The 20,014-nt window shown below is 38.2% G+C and overlaps 1 protein-coding gene across 2 annotated transcripts in view; it reads right to left on the minus strand.

The window, feature by feature from the left end:
- The window catches only part of LOC127618519 (protein naked cuticle homolog 1), a 43,516-nt gene extending 25,897 nt beyond the window's left edge, over positions 1–17,619 (minus strand). For both annotated transcript variants that reach the window (XM_052091022.1, XM_052091014.1), the window contains exons 1-3: positions 17,410–17,619; positions 17,262–17,294; positions 16,921–17,060 (exon numbers count right to left, since the gene is read on the minus strand). In XM_052091022.1, the coding sequence (XP_051946982.1) occupies positions 16,921–17,060; positions 17,262–17,294; positions 17,410–17,434 (198 nt within the window). In that variant the 5' untranslated portion in view covers positions 17,435–17,619. The remainder of the gene's footprint in view (positions 1–16,920; positions 17,061–17,261; positions 17,295–17,409) is intronic.
- Positions 17,620–20,014: the final 2,395 nt, after the last annotated feature.

The following is a 20,014-nucleotide window of genomic DNA, read 5'->3' on the forward strand; positions in this document are numbered from 1 at the left end:
ACAACACATACAAACACACACACATTGATCTAAAAAATATTAAGTCACTGTGACAGAGTGGAGGGGGGGGCCAGGTCGTGATGCTACACAACCGGCCCCTAATCAGGCTAATAAAGCCTCAGAGAGGGATAAAGGCAGACTGGAGACTGCATTGGGAAAGAGAGAGAGATTTACGGCCAGCTGCCGACACCTTTGTGTGTTTGTCTTTTTGTTTCAGTTCTTCATTAAAATATTATTTATATTGTCAAGCTGGTTCTTGCCTCCTCCTTTCCATTAATCCCTTTACAGTCACACTTTACATTGAAGTGTCTTCAGTGTTCCATAAAAGCTACATAAGTAGATACAAGTACCAGGAAACAGTACTGAACAACAGTATTGTGCTTACTTACATTACTGTGTAGGATGGACATTAAAGGTGTTGTTTTTGCACGTAAATGTGTGAAGTATGTGTAAGTGTGTATTACTGTGTGTGTAGGCTATGCTGTAATTGCCAGCTCTTGGTCTTTGTATTTTGATGTTTAGGCCACGTGCACAGGTTAGTACCCTATTTTTTGGCAAATTATTGTTCAATATAAGCTTTTATTGGCGTTGTTTCGTTGTATTATTGAGATAATGGTGATTATATAAATAAAATTAAAGACACATGACTTAAGTACCATGCACGTAGTAACAACATATGCATCTGTACTGTTTATGCCCTTTTCATATTGTCTGAACAAAGTGGACATAAATAAATATAAAAAATGTAAGCAGCAGCTTTTATGTCTGTTAAAGGCTCCATGGTCATTTCTAGATGATATAAACATTGCAAACATTTCCTCACACATTTCCTCATCCACATCAAAGCATTCTACACTTTCACCACACACTCACCAGTGTCCACAGAAACACACACACACGTTGGTATTTGTGGATTACGAGGACTCTCCATAGCCATCGTGTATTTTATACTGTTAAAATTATATTATATCCCCTAACCCTACCCCTAAACCTAATCGAAAACCTAACCTCAAAGAAAACTTTCTGCATTTATTCATTACAAAAACAAAACAAAAAAAAAAAAACATTGTTTAGTATGTTTTTAAGCCTTTTGGTTTATGAGGACACTTGAGGTGTCCTCATAATAGGGTTTTTACAGTTACTGAAATGCAGAGGACAGACTCAATGACTGATGAGTAGAACTGTATCAGCAGCGCCTATGGCAGGTTGAACTTCCACAACCTCTGCTGGGCCTTTTTCACAATGTCAATGTGGGTCTCCCACATCAGGACCTACTTCAGGTAGTGCCCAGGAACCTGAATGACTCCACTGCTGCCACAATGCAGTTTAGAATGGTGAGGGGGTCAGTGTTGTGGTATTCCTCCACAAATATTTGAATTAATATTTTTTTAACATGCTGGGAAAGATCACTATATGCATATTCAAGCAGCCTCTGAAAATATTTTTAAAACATAAAAAATTATATTATATTTTATATTATATTTTTAACATTGATAGCACCAATTAAGGGACAAACATTCTTTTTGAATTATTCAAATTAATCATAATAATCATTTTGTATTGGGTTTTTTTGCACACTTGTTCGGCCTTGCAATAATGCTTCCATTAAAAATAAGTAAACAATAAATACATAAATAACTTTAAAGGTTGTGTAACAGATGAAGGGAACAGGATTTTTTTTTCAGGCAATTGATTTCAAATATACTTTTCACAGAGTCAAGCCATTTCATGTTTTATTTTTTCGCTATTAGAAAGATATTCCATGACTAATAAAGTCAAGGGACATGTTTGTCAACATATTTTGATATTGACCCAAATGTTGTCAGAAATAACCTATTTAGTGAGACACAATGCTGTCTTTACAACAGAATTTATACTTGTTATATCTGCCACAGCAGTATCTGTAAAATATATATTTTTTTTAAATCCTCCAGTAACAATTGATTGTGATTGGCCCATTCTCAATAGCGCTGCCAAAAGTAACAGTAAATAAATGTAATTTATTAAATGATTTAAGCAACGTATTTTATGTTTTACTATATTTCAAGCACTTTTTAAGCACTTCTTCATAAAAATGTCTATTTTCAATGGTTTTCCAGGACTTACATTTGAAAAAGACAAAGTCAAGTACTTCAAGCACTTCAACACCTTGTACAAACCCTGTCATAAATCACGTTTATAGCATAATTACATGTGTAATCTAGAATAGTGTTAGTGAATAGTCCTCGTAAACCATATATACCCGAACCCATCCACACACACACACACACACACACATCCAACCTAATCTCTATTACTCACACTCACAGAGACACTCTCTGTGTAGACATATGGATATTATAGGTTTAAATCTACTAATGCTCTAGTTGGATCAGGACATATCAAAGGTCTCTACACTTTATTTACTGTAATTAGCCAAAACCCTTCAGTTTAAATCACATCCCTGAACCACGATCTGCTACTTGCTTTTGCCAGTCATTGCAAGGTGGTATCCATGAATCAATCTTCAAAATTCTGCAGAACCTCTTATTGGACAAACTTTTGGATATGCCTGTGAGTGCAAAATGAGTCATCAATATTTTTGGTCAGCTTTCCTGGAAGAGAAAGACTGTACATTTTAATTGTGTAGATCTAATAAAAGTTAATTTTGTCAACATTTAGCAGTAGCAATTTTATGGCATCAAAGCTAACAGGCATTGACTAAAAGCCACAAAACTCAAATTGTGGGCTGATGTTTATATGTTGCAACTTCCAGCAAGCTGTTGACCCAAGACTAAAATGCCAGCATTCCCAAAGGAACAACTTCTTTGAAGACCATCTCTACACCCCAAACACAAAACTTTGATGACAGAATTGTTGTAGGTAGAATTATTAGTGAGAGATAAAAGCATCAATCTAAAGACTTCAGTCAACAACATGAAACTTATTAAGATATGAAGAAAAAATATCTAATAGAAAACCTATAGTATTGGTGATTCTACAGTCTCATTTACTAAAGATACCTTTAAACCAGGAGACCTGGAGTCTCTCTTTAGGTTTAATGGTGTCTCAAGTAAAGAGAGAGTGAAAGAGTGTCAGAGCTTTGAAGCACTGAAAATGAAGCAGTGCATCCTGTTTGTTCTACTCTCTGTTCCCCTTAGGTGATCCCTTCTTTTCTCTTTAAAAGCAGAGAAATTGAATAACTAAACTACCCCAAAAACAGAGAAAAGACTTTTCAAACAATGTGTTTGAAACTACAGCCTGTTGCTCTCTCAAGGACTTTAAACTCCAGAGTAACAAAGAGCTGGAGATTTATAGAAATGGCAAGACAAGTCCGAGATTTATCAAATCCTTCAACATTATTATTTCATAAGCAGTCAAAACACAGATAGAGAGCAAAAGAAACATGAATAAAACAGGGTAACAAAAAAAAAAAAAAAAAGAGTAAAGAGAGTAGTAATTCAGCTCTTTTTCTCATTACTGTAGTTTTACCTACAGATTTAAGATGAGCTAAACGTTAGACTGAGTGATACAAGAAAAATTAACTTCAAATTAAAACTTAACTATAGTTTTACTTAAAAATGTATCACAAATGTAACTATGTTTGAAGGTTCTAGACAGATCAGCCCTTGGCATACCAGTAGATCGTAACGAAACCATTTCTGTCTTGTGATTCACAGCATGTCAATCAGATAATAATCAACTATCTAAATCTTACCCTTTAGAAGTGGGGTTGGGGGGGTGGGGTGGACTTAAAATTGTCAGCACAGCTGAATAAATAGGAGTGTTGAAGAGACTGGAACAGAGTCCTGTCCTGAGCTCTGCTGCTTGTGCCTGTGGATGAGTATGTGTCTGTGTGTTTAAGGAAATTTGGAAAACAGAGCCCAATACTCAGCTGTTAATCCCAGCAACTCAGTCAACACATTCCCACCAAACACTTTGATCTCTAAAGCATATCCGGACAGACGTGCTTTAATGCACAACACACACACGCTCACTTTCTCTCTCTCTCGCTCTCTCTCTCTCTCTCTCTCTCTCTGATTCACCTAGCCATGTTGGCCATCCTGGCCCCCAGCACACCCCCATACCACACATACCTGAACACTATTTTTACACACACACACTATCACTCAAATGCACACCATGCTCGCATTAGTCATAGTCAACTGGAAAAGCACATATAAAACACAGAGCACACCATTTAAAACACCTACAAATGAGACGACTCAAACATTCAGCGGTAGCTAAGCCTGAAAAGCTTTCCATTTGTACTTACAAGCTAGAATTGCATGTCTACTAACCCAGTGTAAGTCCAGTGACCTCAGAACTGCTTTTACTGTAAAGTTCCACATCTCTTTAAAGGTTATCCTAACTCAGATTTTCCTGGATACAGATTAAATCATAAACCTTAATTCATAAAGCACAACCCAACATAAACAAATAAACACACATAAAACATAACATACTTTCAGTATATATTTTATTGTATGAATATACATACTGCTAATTAGTAACACAACAATGATGGAAATGAAATGTGCATTAAATTAGCTTTTATATGGGAGAGTCATGTAACGCCATGTGAGGATCAGAAGTGTGAACGGCTCTGCGCACTTTGATAGTTTTAATACTTTTTATTACATAAACCGGTGAGATTCGGTACACTCTGTTCTATAACTGTTCTAGGAGGACAATATGTCAAAGAATTCTAAATCCTCTGGCTCTGAAGACATTATAAGACACTTATGTGCTCAAGCTGACACCCCCGAGCAGGCCACGGGCCCAGGAGTCGATTTGGTCGGAGAGGTACGGGAAATGCGTCGAGAGATGTTGAACATTTTGGCAATGCTGATGAAGGTCTTTGCTGACTTGGAGGATCTTGCTGTGATACGTCGATCAATCACTGCCATGGAGGCGAAGTTTTCTGATGTGGTTACAAGAGTGGGGGGTGAGGAGAAACGGATCGAGGAGAGAATTATCTGCTAATCCGCTAGCAACCAAGGTGGATTTGGAGCCTGTCTGTGAGAAGTTGGAGGACATGGAAAACCGTAGCCAGCGGAATAACGTTTATTTTGTAGAGCAACACACCTTCAGGACGGTTTTGTGGATGAATCTATACGCTCTTTGTGCTTAGTCCACCTATCGGCTGGAGTATATTTTGTAGAGTATTTCTTGCAAAGTCATTGGAGTATGTCATTTGCTTGCACTCATGTTGCAGCCGAGTGGATGGCTCACTGAACATTCGCATGAATATCTGAAGAATCTACAAGCAATGTTTTTGCTAGTTCCGCCTAGCGGCTGGATTTTATTTTGTAGAATAACACCTTCAGGACAGTTATGGATGAAGCTACGTGCTCTTTGTGTTTATTCCTCCTATTGGCTGGAGTTTGTTTTATAGATTATCTTTTGTTGTGTAATTCTTTCTCACAAAATTTGTATAGAAACACAGGACTTATTTTTTCAGTTTTTTCTGTTCTAGGGGATATTCAGGGTTTGATTGTTGCACTTAATGTGGTCTTTATAATCATGTCTTTGACACACAATCTATTTTTTCTTATATGTCAGAATGTCAAATGTTAATATTGTCTCTCTCCACATGGAATGTGAATAAAAAGAAGCAATGTTATTTATTGTCTTAAGCATAAGAAATATGATACAGTGTTTCTTCAAGAAATGCACCTTTCTCCACAGGAAGCTGAACATTTTGGAAAGATATGGGTGGGCTTTTTTTTTAAAGTGCTGGCTCGAGTAAGAGCAGGGGAGTCATTACACTGATAAGTAAACATCTACAATTCAAATGTCTCAAACAAAGTAAAGATAAATTAGGAAGAGTCATTATTGTTTTAGATAAAATTCAGGGACAAAATCTTATATTATAAGGCTAATATTTATGCACCTACGGTTGATGTTCAGGGCATTTTTATAGATCTTGATGGGATGTTGCAAGCCGCTGGCACCCCTCATGATATATAATATTGGGAGGAGGCTTTAATCTTTTGATGGACTCAGTCCTTGATCATAGTGAAGCAAAAGTGTGCAAGCCCCCTAAAGCAATAGTGATGCTTAACAGAATGTGTAAAAAATATTGGTCTTACAGATATTTGGAGACTTTTGAACCCATCTTGTAGGGACAATAAATATTTTTCTTCAGTCCATAAGATTCACTCTACAATAGATTTTCTTAAATATCTAAATCACCTCATTTAATCCGTTGTTGATTGCTCAATTGGAAACATTTTGGACTCAGATCATGCCCTGTTGTTTTTAGAGGTGTTGCCACATACGGAGAGAAATAAATCATATAGTTGCCACTTTAATGTATCCCTTTTGCAAACTCCTAAATTCCAACAAATGCTAAATGCTGAAATCAATGTCTATATGGAGACCAACAGGTCCTCAGTATCCTCTGTGGGTGTGGCTTGAGAGGCACTTAAGGTGCTTCTTAGGGGCCGGATCATACAGTATGCTTCATTCACCAAAAAATTCAAAGCACAAGAACTCATGGTATTTGAAGGGAATATTTAAAGTGCCACGGCATTCGGCACGAATGTTGTCTACTGGCCTCAGAGAATTTATCTGATTGAAATACAGATACTATTTTTTTACAGAAGGTGGAGTTTTGGCTATTCAGGGGAAGACAGTCATACTCTGAGTTGGAGAACAAAGCAGGGAAGCTTTTGACTAGATATATAAAACAGAGAGAGTCTTTTTCCACCATTCCACCAAATCTGTTAGTTTTGATTTTTTGAAATATTTACATTACCAGTCAAAAGTTTTGGAACACTTACTCATTCTTTATTATAATTTTTTAATCACATTTTATAATAATAGTTAAGTTATCAAAACTATGGACTAACATAAATGCAACTATGGGAATTATGTTGTGACTAAACAAAATCCAAAATAAATCAAAACAGTGTTATATTTTAGCATCTTCAAAGTAGAATTTGCAGACATGTACTCTTGACATTTCCTCAACCAACTTCTTGAGGTATCACCCTGGGATGCTTTTTAAACATTATTGAAGGTGTTCCCATCTATGTTGGGCACTTATAGGCTGCTTTTCTTTATTATTTGGTCCAAGTCATCAATTTCTAAAGCTTTTTTTTTTATAAAATTTTTGTTTTATAATTAAATAAATGAATACCTTTGCACAATTATATTTTTGTCTACAAAACTAATTTCAAACATTTAATCATAAGCCTTCAGATCGAAAGAATTTAAGATCATAAGAAACATTTCAATCAAGTGTTTTAAAACTTTTGACCGGTAGTGTACCTCGCCATAGATATTAACAATGCTTTTAAAAAGTTCTATTTTGATCTCTATTGGTCCATGTCTTTGTCTACTGATGAAGATGTTGGAAACTTTGTGGAAAAATTAGAACTTCCTAAACTGACAACTGAGCAAAAAAATTATCTTGACTCTGAGATAAACTTGGAGGAACTTGGCAAGGTAATTAAGGCCTTGCCTACAGGCAAGGTTCCGGGGCCAGACAGCTTTGCCGCTGATTTTTTTGTCTTAAGCTACAGAACTGGCTTCACTTTTGGTAGAAGTTTTATGGAATCATTAAAGAATGGAAAGCTTCTGCCAACCATGAGACAAGCCTGGATCAGTCTGATTCTTAAAAAGAACAAAGATCCAAGTGTTTTTGAGAGTTATTTTCCAATTTCCCTGATCCAGCTAGACATTAAAATATTGTCAAAAATGTTGGCTAACCGATTAAGTAAAGATATGACATCTCTTATACATATAGATCAGGCGGGATTTATCCAGGGCCATAGCTCTTCTGATAACATTAGGTGTCTCATCAATATCATGTGGTCAGTGGCGAATGATCAGACTCTGGTCGCTGCCATCTCACTTGATGCTGAAAAGGCATTTGATATGGTAGAATGGGATTTATCTTTTTAAGATTTTGGAAATGTACAGATTGGGGAATACTTTTATTGGAAGGATTACGTTTCTTTATACACACCTCGTAGTGGCGGCACAAACAAATGGATTACTTTCAGATAATTTTACTCTGGAAATGGGCAACCGGTAGGGTTGGCCTCTTTCCCTATTATTGTTCTGTCTTGCCCTGGAACCATTAGCATAAAGGACGATGATTTTCCAGTGTTGATGGCGGGAGGTGTGGCGCATAAATTTTGCTTTACGCAGATATTTTATTATTCGTCTACGACCATACTAGATCTATGCATTGCCTCCACAGAATTATTAATTCCTTTACTAAGTTCTCAGGATACAGATTGAATTGGTCTAAATCCGAAGCGTTGGCTTTGACAGCGAACTGCCTGGTAACAGCTTTTCAGCTGGGTGCCTTCCAGTGGCCCAAACAGGGCTTTAAGTATTTGGGTATTTTATTCCCAGCATATTTGTGTGATTTAGTTAGAGTTAATTTTGACCCTTTAATAAAAAGATTTTCAAGTGATGTGGGCAGGTGGGGTTCATTACATTTTTCTATGATTGGGAAGGTTAATGTTTTTAAAATGAATTGTATTCCAAAATTCAACTACCTGCTACAGTCTCTCCCTATAGGTGTTCCCCTTTCTTATTTCAAGCAATTTGATAGCATAGCGAAGTCCTTCATTTGGAATGGTAAATGTCCCCAATTACATTTCAGTGAGTTGCATAGGCTGACTGAAAATGTGGGCTAAGCATACCCAAAATTCTCTTTTATTATTATGCATTCGGTCTCAGACATTTGGCTCATTGGTCGCTTCCACCTAAGAGAGCCTGTAAAGTGATCAATGGAAAGGAGGAGGCGAGAACCAGCTTGATAATATAAATTATAGTTTTAATGAGAAACTTAAAACTGTAATGAAGACTCAGGTTGGTTTGGATCCATATGCGGTTTTATTAGGCAGTAAACTCAGGTCTTACAGGCAATGGTCTAGGACAGGCAAACAGAGTGAGGCAGAGAGGCTGAGGCGTAAACAAGAACAGGCTAGAGATCGGGGCAGGCGGATATCAATAGTGGTAGGTAAACAGGCTAGAGTAACTGGGCAGGGAGCAAACAAACTGGAACGGGGAACAGCTAGGTCGGTACACAGGGAAACTAGAGAGGTATCTAAGTTGCTTGGAAATGTCGCCGGGGCTAAACAAGACTTCGCAAAGAGGGAACAAACAGACGTGGTTAAATAGAGTGGGGTAATAAGCAACAGCTGGGCGAGTAATCAGTACTCGGGTGAATGCGATCTCCGGAGGCTCGAGGAGGCGCCTTCACCCGTGTTCGTGACAAAAACAAAGACACAAACACACATGACGGACATGTCCGTTAACGATCTCTCTCTCCCGCACGATCCTCTGCTGTCGACCTTTATCCCTCACGGTGGCTTAATTAGCCTAATACGGGACCGGGTGTGTAGGATCACGACCCGGCCCCGCCCCCCGCCCTGCCACAGAGCCATTCCCTGGTTTTGTATTGAACAGGAAGTTATTGCCCCTATTTCGCCATTGCAAAGCTATCAAAAAGCTTTCTATCAAACTAACCAGAGAAGTTAAGTTACACCCCATTATCTCGCATTTGCATGTGGCATGGACAAAAGTGTCCAGAGTGTTTAATTGAGACATTTATTTAAATGTTGATTTGAGCATATGGCTGAACCCAAAGTTATGTATTAATAAGTCCCCTTTCTGCTGGACAGAGTGGATTGTGAGGGAGGTAATACGTGTTGAGATTTTTTGAAAATATGGTTCAACATTTTGGGATTCCCAGGTCTCAATTCTTTAGGTATTTACAGCTGTGCCACCTGATTTTTACTATATTTGGGAGTAGCATACACTAAAGCAGCAGATACTCTGGAAGTGGTGATTACTACTTTTGGAATATGCCATAAAGCATCAGTGTATTACTCCCTGCTTATTCAGAGTCTGGGGGACGGAGCTTTAATTTATCTTAAGAGATTATGGGAGAAAGATTTAAACTTGGTCTTGGAGGAGGGAGTGTGGGCTAGAATTCTAAAAAATGTCAAGTCTGCATCTAGAGATGCAAGGGTGTGCCTTATGCAATTTAATATTTTACATCAATTCTATTCGACCCCCTCTAGATTGTATAGGCTTGGTCTTAAATTCATTATTGAGATTTTAATCAGGCTACTTATCTGGTCGGGCAAGTTAAAGAGAATTATACTTGCCCGACTGGTTCAAAATTCCACTCGTCCCAGACAAGCGTTAATGTCGAGCCCAATCGCTGATGTGGATATAAATGTTGTCAACTTTAAAGGAATGGATAGACAAGCGCCAACGTGAAATCATCACTTCAAGTCAGGAATTTAACATCGCTCTCAGGTTTAGGCTATAAATAAATACATTGGAATCACATGTGAATCATGTGATACATTAACAGAGATTTCAAGAAGTGAAAAGTGTACATGATGTCGTATCTTAGTTAATGTTACTTTTGAGAAGACTCAGATGAGCACAATTAACAGAGACTGCAAACGAAGTCGAGACCACGTACATCCATCCATTGTAATTTTTAATATGCTTATTTAAAATGTTGTTTTATCCTTGTGCATCTTGAATAATCAGTCATACAAATAGTTTTTATATTATTCACATGAATTCGTTATTCATTTTGAAGTCATTATACATGCCTTTCCGAATAGGGCATTCGGCTTCGGCCACATCCCTATGTGATAGGATGAAAAACTTTTATAAATCACAGCAGATGGAATGAAATTATTCTGTACCAGTAATATTAACATTAAATGAGGGGACAGAACAGCAACCTGCAGCTCCCCTCACTCTCCTTGTCCTGGAGGAACCATCTACTTCCTCTCCTCTTTTTCCCTCCTCCATTCTCTTCTCCTGTCCTTTTTTCCTTTCTTATGGGAACCCCTCTGCAGCACTACTCTGGAGCCAGGTGCTCTCCCACTCCCCAGAGGCACCCTCTTCCCTTTCTTTCTCTTTTATTGAAAGAAATAACATTGTCTCCAACCCCCACCCTCTGTCTTTCAATCTCTTTCTGTCATCCTTTCTCAGCCAGCCCTGGAGAGAGATAGTAAACCTGATGTTTTGAACAGAAAGAGAAAGAAGTCTAAGGATAAGTGGGTGACAACCTCACTTGAAGCTTAAAGTACAAGAAATACTTTGGAAATGGGGAAGGGAATACAAGAGACAAAGATAAGGGAAAAATGGCATACTGTCATTCTTTGTGGTACAAAGTAGAAAATTCTGAGACAAAAACAGCAAGAGAGAGACTTTGTGTGTGTTGTCAGGAGGGGTATACATCTACAGTGTATGTTAGTAGTGACAAATCCAAAAATATATATATAAAAAAAAAAAAAGTCCTAAAATTCCAAAGGACGATTATATATATATAGCTCTGTATATATATATTATATACAGAGCTATATTCTGGGCTTCAAAGTTGTCTTTTAGCAGTGAAACCACCCGAGACACATCTTAATACCAGGTGGAAATGGGGCCTTTGATACGGACTGATTTTAGAGCTATGATGTTGAGTGTCTTCTTTGAAAGTGTAATTCTGACTTGTTTTAGAGCTTTAGTGCTAACTGATTGAGAGAACTGCCATACAGCCTTATGTCAAATGAGTATGTGCATCAATTAAGAATGACCTGGTCTAATGAAGCTTGTATGATAACTGAAGTGGGTGGAACTAAATTCTGTTTCTTTGGTACTAGGTCTAAAATGCTCTAGAATGGTCAGTAAACACAGCTGTACCCCATACAATGATTTAGCTCTACCATATTATACTGAGTTTACACTACACAATTTTAAGCCTGATTTTCGCTCGCCAACAGTTTTGTGGAGATCGCTGACAAAAGCCTTAAATAGTAGGCAAAGTGTAGCTCGCTCCCGTGAGCGAAGATCACAATGAATGTACTATCAAAGGCGCGATTTGAGAGAAGCGCCGACATGTCGCCGATGTCACAGAGATATATAGAATATTAATATGTTTTGACATTTTAACTGCAGCGTTGACCTACAGCCAACGAGAGAGAAACAAACAGGGCTCTGGAAGTTTCAGTGGGAGGAGTCCTGATGTACCTGCAACAGAACATCAACTAGCAGGGCTGTGGTACCAAGAAAGTCTCATTGGACCAAAGAAATGGAGGAAAAATGTTATGTTTCATCCGAACTGTACCACAACCGGGTGGAGAAAGAGAAGAGTTGGAGAGAAATTGCAGTTTGACAGTCAGGTCAGCAAATAGGTAGATTTTGCAGAAGGGGGTAATTATTCATATTGTAACCAATAAAATATATGATCAATTTAGGCAATTAAAACATACACGTCATATTCTGAAATGCATAACATATGATCATGTAATTTTGAGTCCAGGCAGAGTCATCTGGGATTTGTCAATAGTGAAATGTTTTGTAAAAGGCACTTTTTATATAATTTTCTCTAGGGCTGGGCAATAAAACGATATCAATATTTATAACGATAAAAAAACTCCATGATATCGACGATAAGCTTTTGAGTAATTTTCTATATTTAGCCTGTGTTCTACATCTAGACACACGTGTTGCTAAAAACACTAGCAGTTTGGCTTTCTTATCGTATGTTTCCACTGGCGCATAGTGAGCGAAAGTGAGCGAGCGCTTTCAATTCCTTCCTATGGAAGCCGAGCATCAAGCTCACGAGGTGGATTGTAAAATTGACAGCAGAGCGGGGCAAGCGGTTCCCTAGCGTTGGGAGTGGCTTTGTGCGGATTTCTTCCGCGTCAGTGGAAACTCAGCCTCAGACTGTATGAAGTTGCTATTGCCCCTGCTATGCAGGTCACCGCGCTCTGGACCCCAGATTGATTCCATCTTGACTGCAAGACATCATGATGACGGTTACGCCCTCTCCTCATCTCTAGTGAGCAGCGCGACAAAACAACAGTGCTGGTAACATTATATCTAATTTTTATGCACTGTATTCTTAATTATTTTTCTCTAGCACTGAAACACGCTTCACTGATGCCCTGTCCCGGGCCGCACCCGCATCCTTTTTCCCCACATGTGCGTAAACATGAGGTGCGTGTGTCCAGAGCGCCCTTAGACCATAACGTTTTTCTTTCGAAATGTAGTTTTATTAATCAGCATGTTCCAAGCCTTTAATAATAAACGAATGTATTTCGGTTTTAATTTTGTGAAATTATTCAGATTTCATCATCTCTGACAAGGATGAAAGACAAAACAATTACTAGTTTGTAGCCTAGTCTTTCTCACTTGAATGAAAATAGAAAAATGGTCCATTAAGACTTTTACATTTTCAAAAGTTTCTCTCTGGAGATACCCCTGAACCCCCCCATACAGTATCATTCCTCAGTCACAAGGGCTTCTATGCCCCCATACTTGGATATCTGTATGTAAAGAAATATGAAAATAATTTTAATGTAAAAAAATATATATATATTTACATATATATACTCTCATTATGATTCAAAATGAACAGATCATCTTATAACATTCATATCCAACTGCACTCAATTGGTAAACTCTATAAAATATTGTAATATTTTCATAGAAGATCCCTCAGACACCACTGCATTGGCATTGTCTGGGCCCCCAATGCTGTTTTGTAAAGACTATTTAGACTTTAGGATAAAAAAAAATTGCAATGTGCAAATGGGATTCAATATAGAGATAAATATCGATAACGAATGATATGAAAAAGAATATCGTGATAATATTTTAAGCCCGGGTCAAAAGGTCAAGGTGTACCCCTTATCGGCTGCCCTGGACTTGACTAAAACAAAATAATTTAGATGTTACCACATGAAGCTCATTTTAGGTTACCTGACAGCATAGACTAGATAGTATAAAAAGTAAACAAGTAGGAAGTCATGATAAGAGAGCAGAGAGAGGACAGGAAATTATGGCTGCTAGACTCAAACTTGCATAACCACTTGAGTGCCATGCTAGTCCACAACTCTGGCCTCACCCTCTTCTTGAACTGGAATGCATAGTTTTCACCAATAGAAACTGCAGGACCAGCGCAGGCCAGGCTGGAAAATGTAATAACCAGTTCTACACAAGAAAGGCTTCTGTGTGAAGGCCAGTTAACTCAGCATAACACAAACACACTCATCAAACAGATTCTTGACTCCCCACTGTCCATACTATCTAACCACATTTACAACACAGACACACACATACACAACAGTCTGAACTTTTAAGCACAGCTGCTATAAATAACTTTCTCTCCAGGTAGCCTCTATTAGCTCCAGTATTATCAGCAGGAGTTTGAGAGTGAGGTTTATGCTTTCTCCATGTTCAGAGAGTGAAGTAATCTTTCTGACGCAGCAAGCACTCAGCGGCTTTTATTGCAAGAGAAATCTTATCTAAGTAGATTTTGGCTTAACTTAAAATAATTATTTTATAAGATCTATTTAGTTTTGTAAACATGCAACATTATATTCTGAAAAACCTCAAAAGAAAAGAACAAAGGTGGCGGCTGGATAAAAACTCATGCAGAAAACAAATGAAGAAAATGAGGAAGAAAAAACCTGCACGTTTTCAATCAAAACTCCACACTCTGATCCAATCAACATTTCTAAAGGTAATAATAAAAGTGATGTTTGAAAAACTTCTCTTGTAATCTAAAATAAACAAGGGAGAACCAAAACAGAAATGCAAACCCTGCTACAATAGACTGAAATGTAATCACTCCAATTTACTGATCTGATTTTATGTCAAAACAAAGTGAACACCTCCAAATAAATACTGATGATCAGGAACACCTTTTCCTCTTCATTCCTTCATTCACCCAACACTCCTAAAACCATTAGGAACACACAATAAAGCTATTTATTTATAGGTAAAAATAAATAAATAAAAAATGACGTGTGAAGGTTAAATTGTGTAAATCGTCAAATTCTTTCAGCAGGGATTCTTTCCCAGCCTGGCCAAATCACTTCACACCATCTGGGAAAACACACACACACACACCTCAGTTCTGCCATTGTTTCTTAACTTCACTAAAACCTCAGAAGGAAAACAATTTGATTGTGTTGAACAATCCCTATTTAAACGGAACAATCCCCAGTTCAACTGACGGCTATCATGGTGATGTAATGACGGCAAATGTTAAGAGAAAAAATTATGTGATTTCATAGAATTTAAATGTGGTACAGTGTCAATAAACAGGTAGACCCATGAAGTGATTTCAGACTTTGTGACTGTTGCACAGTACAATGATCTCTCAAGATACAATAAAACCCCAATCTCACAGCCGAGAGTGAAAACAGTAATAAACTTTCAACTGTGTGAACTTTGAACCAAGCAAGGACCATGCATTTAGCATTCCCCAAGCTTTTTTCTGTTCAGACAGCATCTAAAAATCCCTGCCGCTGCTGGTTATAATTTCTTTGTTTACAATGCAGTGCTATGCATTTAACATGTGAAATCAAGATTTGTTGTCAATACTCTTTAGGGCTGTGTTTCCCAAAAGCATGTTGATCGTTGAGACCACTGGCATCAAAGTTTTCTACGATCTACTTGCATTTAGGAAATAAATGCAGTTTTTCCAGTGACATTGGTGCAACACATTCCTGTGGATTCCCAGAATTTAACAGTGTCAGATACAGGTTTGTATGTCCACATATGAGGACTGAGTTTTAGAAGTTGTGGCTGCGCCATCCTGCTCTTTGAGATGGCTGTTTAATAGCAGCCCTCTGGATTTCCTCTCTCTCTCTAACACTCTCTCCATTTCTCAAACCCTCAAAAAGGTATTTTGAGACTATGCAACAGTCCTTGACCAAAAGAGGCTTACTCTGATATATTTCCACAGTATTTCTCCTCTTCTAAACGACAGTGCTCTTATGTGTTTACTAGGATGCCAAATCTGAGACAGACTGGCCCTCCCTCCACCCCTCTCTCTACTTCACAATACAGCGCTGTCACCAGCCTGTCAGCCTGCAATGCTTTCAACTCGTCGTGATCTATTACCTACAGAGAGAACTTGCATCTGTTCCTAGCCCTCACACAGTTCTTCCCACCATGTTCAAATAAACCATTTAACCATGTGAGCAGGCGGTGAAAAAGTTGACGTGCCTTTTGTTTAAACATGACTGCTGTAACATTTTTGTTGTTGGGCAAATTTACAATAGAAACACACTTTTTTGCTTTTATATATATACATATATATATATATATATATACACACACATTAAGTTAGACTACCAAATTTATTTATTTATTTACCTATTAATATTTGCTCTCAAAATGATGTGCCTGTCAGAAATAAACAGCCTGAACCTCTTCGGAAACTTGACATTTCCCCGTCGTATGTCATTCAAAGGAATAGCAACACACACAATCTCCTTATCTGGCTTCAAAGGAAGCAGTTGAAACTGTGGAGAGCGTTTTAACTGACATCATTAAAGGGTGTCGGGGAGACGTGTATTCAGAGAACGTTTCTCCTTTAATCACTGGTGATAACAACGCCTCTGGCTTTATATTTGGCCACAAACTACACTATTGTTCTTAATGACGTCAGAAAATAATGGCACGATCATTTTCAAAGCGCAGAGCGTTAAGTGAATTGGGTGGTCTAGAAGCGCGTGTGGCCTCTAGAGGCGGGAAACGAATAAACTGCAAATTGAATATACTTTAAATGCTTAATTTTATTTATAGTAACCGAATATTCTGAATTCATATATAAATATAGCAAGAAAATTTGGGTTTTATTGTGTAGAGTCGAGGCTGTAACTGATGTTGACGATAATTTTTCCCCATCACACAAGTTTTTGATCAGTTAAAATACAATATTTAACTGCAAACATCCCCTTACATAAATAAATAACATTCCATATTATTGAAGTTAGCAACATTCTCCAGTCAATTAATTTGAATTCCAATCCGTAAATTCCTACAGACTCTTTCAATTAACTGAAGGCGAAGCGCAAACAGAGAGTTCACTTTCTCAAAGTCCAACATACTCATGCCTTTAACATGCTACAGGTATTAAAAGTGAACACGTACCCGATGAGACAGTCCGCAGGTATCTTTCTGTTGGCAGTCCTGTTGATCTACGCGAGAACTCGAGCAGTAATACTTCTGTTTAACCATCCAATCGTCCAGTCCTTTCCTCGCCAGACATGCGTTAACTACAAAACTATCGCCTATAACAGCCAAGAAAATAAATTGTATACATATATTCAAGCAATTACGCGGTATTCACAAGAGCTAAACAAGTTTCTAATGCTTTTCGTTTTGTTTAAACGGTCTACAAATTAACTTATATATAGACCTGAATTTATTAGTCATTGCAGTTCCATGCAATAATAACGAAATGTATTTGTATTTGCAGGAAGTCTACTCACCTTCAGGGCTCTCCCTCGCTTTACAAATACCAGCTTTAAAAAGGAAAAAGCATCGGTACATATCAGTTAGGCTACTCGAAAGAACTAAATCACAAGCGCTTTGAAATCAATACTTGCTTTAAAACACCACAGAGATGCCGCCACTTACCATGTTTGGAATGAAGTTTACCCATTTCTCTGCATCGGAGAGCAATTTAGAAACATCAGAACTGAATAACAATCCAGAAGAAAGCGATATTTCAGAGAGCGTCCGTAAAGAGAAGCGCGCAGGGTCCGTACACATCCAGCAGCTTCGCGAGGATCGAGACATCTGCAGCTCGAGCGCACGAAAAGCGCTTCAGCCACTCAGCGAGCGTGATTGACGCCTCGCACAGGCCGCCGCCTCTCTCGCTCTCTCTCTCTCTCTCTCTCTCTCTCTCTCTCTCTCTCTCTCTCTCAGTTTGATTGGACCGAAACAGCACATGAAAGAGAATCGGTGTTCTTTTGGAGTCTCCAAATATAAAAAGAGCAGCGCAAAGCCCCCAGTGGGCGTCATCGGAGCAAACACCAATCGCTGATTTGCACAAGAGTTGAATAATTTTAAGAGCGTCCATTAGCTTGCAACTTTTTAAAGAAACCAATTCATGTTGTATATGCGCAAACAAAACCACTATAAAAACCTCTATCATCCATCCATCTATCTATCTATCTATCTATCTATCTATCTATCTATCTATCTATCTATCTATCTATCTATCTATCTATCTATCTATCTATCTGTCTATCTATCTATCTATCTATCTGTCTGTCTGTGTCTGTCTATCCATCAATCCATCCATCTATCCAAATTTATCTCTCCATAGTCAATTAAAGCCACAGATTGACAATGGGTCATGCTGCTGCAGGTAACTCCACTGACACTGTGAGAGGAAAGAAAAGAAAGTAATCTCATAATCATAAAAAACCAGCAGCATATGCAGATTATTTCTCTGTGTACAGTGTTCTACAGTCCAGTTTCCCAACAACAATGATTTCATGTCAGTGTCATTTATATGTGCTTATTTGGCATGCATAGTGTGGGCAAGAGGTTCATCATTTAAAATAATGCATTGACGAATTTGAGAATATCTCTGACTCTATCAATGCTCTGTGTTCTAAACTGAACATAAGAAACATTTCTTGCAATTCTGTACTTGTAATTCCTAAAGTATTCAGCTAGTGAAGGTGCAGACAACTAATTACTCTGGTAATTATGTATTAATCATTAATACATAATTAACAAACATTATATAATGCTTAACAAGTCATTAGTTTATGTACAGTCAAATAGTTAGAAATATGAGAAAACGTGCTTGTTAATTTTTACTAATTAATTTACCATTACATAATTCATAACGGATAATTCATCTAAATTTAAATACTTTGTTATTTAGCTTTCAGTCATATATGGCCTTGCACTTTTAAACATCTACAATATATATATATATATATATATATATATATTTTTTTTTTTTTTTTTACAAAAGTTACATAATGATTATCAGATCATTTGCTATTGTAACGTCTGAGGTTGTTACCCAACCTACCAACCACCAGAGAGAGCCCTCTCTCGAATACTGATTGTGTGGAACCAGCCTTATTATGTTGGCCAATCAAATTGTACCTGTATTGGCAGGGACTCCACCCTGAGGTATATGAGGAGCCAGGGGGAATTGGGACAGTTCACTTAAATGTGTAGCTCATACAGTATGTTCAATAAATGCATAGATGTTAAATAACGTTGTTGTTCCCTCTTGTGACATGGTGTCAGAAGTGTACGTTGCAGCCACATTCAAGTTCGCCTTGGTTTGAGTGGTATAATGTCCAAGTTTAACGCACCAGAGGCTGCGACCTGGCCTGCTTCGATCCAGCGGTTCTCCCGATTTCTCATCGCAACGAAGCTGAACAAGGAAAGCGGTGAAGTCAATTCCCTGCTTTATTCAATAGGTAAAGATGCCGAAGCGATATTCGGATCATTTACGTTTGCAAAAGCTTCGCATTCAAATAATTACGAGACTGTTGTTGGCAAATTTAATTAACTTTTCAAACGCGAGTGGGGGAGCAGACGCTGAAGTGAACGCAGTACAGCACAGACAACGAAAAGGCACAAAGCGCCATACGGGTCCACCATATAAGGAAAGGGACGGTGAGAGGAAACAAGCCATATACTGCACACGCTGCAATCGCACACACACAGAGAATAATTGCACCGCACAAAATAAGCGACGTAGGAGATGCACTAAGTTAGGACATTTTGCCATTGCATGTAAAATGAAAAATGTCAAAGAGCTGGTAGTGTGTGACACTAAGACCTGTGATGCATTTTTCCTCGGGTCTGTATGAATGAGTCTTCTTCTGAGGACAGGTGGTGTGTTACTCTGCCTAAACATGGCAGTTCAGTCAAGTTCAAAATTGACACTGGGGCTGACGTCACCATCAGAGGCAGTTCCAGCATTGAAGGACATCCGGGCTTAGCCCAGACAATTTTATTTTCACACTAGCAACCACTTCCCTGTAGTCCAAAGCTGGTGAGAGGGTATTCTTTGAGTTTTGCTCTGGCTGGGCCTGTTTCTACAGTTCCTAAATCTTCCACTCTAGTACTATCCTCGACTAACTCATCCTCTCTCCTCCCTGAATCATCTGTGATGCAAAAGAACAGATATCGGCTGCCGCCGCCTCTGGTCACCATCATGTCACTCTCTACATATGAGAGCTTACAATGGCGCCCTCCACTG

Source organism: Xyrauchen texanus, chromosome 2, assembly GCF_025860055.1.
Source record: "Xyrauchen texanus isolate HMW12.3.18 chromosome 2, RBS_HiC_50CHRs, whole genome shotgun sequence".
Classification (NCBI taxonomy): domain Eukaryota; kingdom Metazoa; phylum Chordata; class Actinopteri; order Cypriniformes; family Catostomidae; genus Xyrauchen; species Xyrauchen texanus.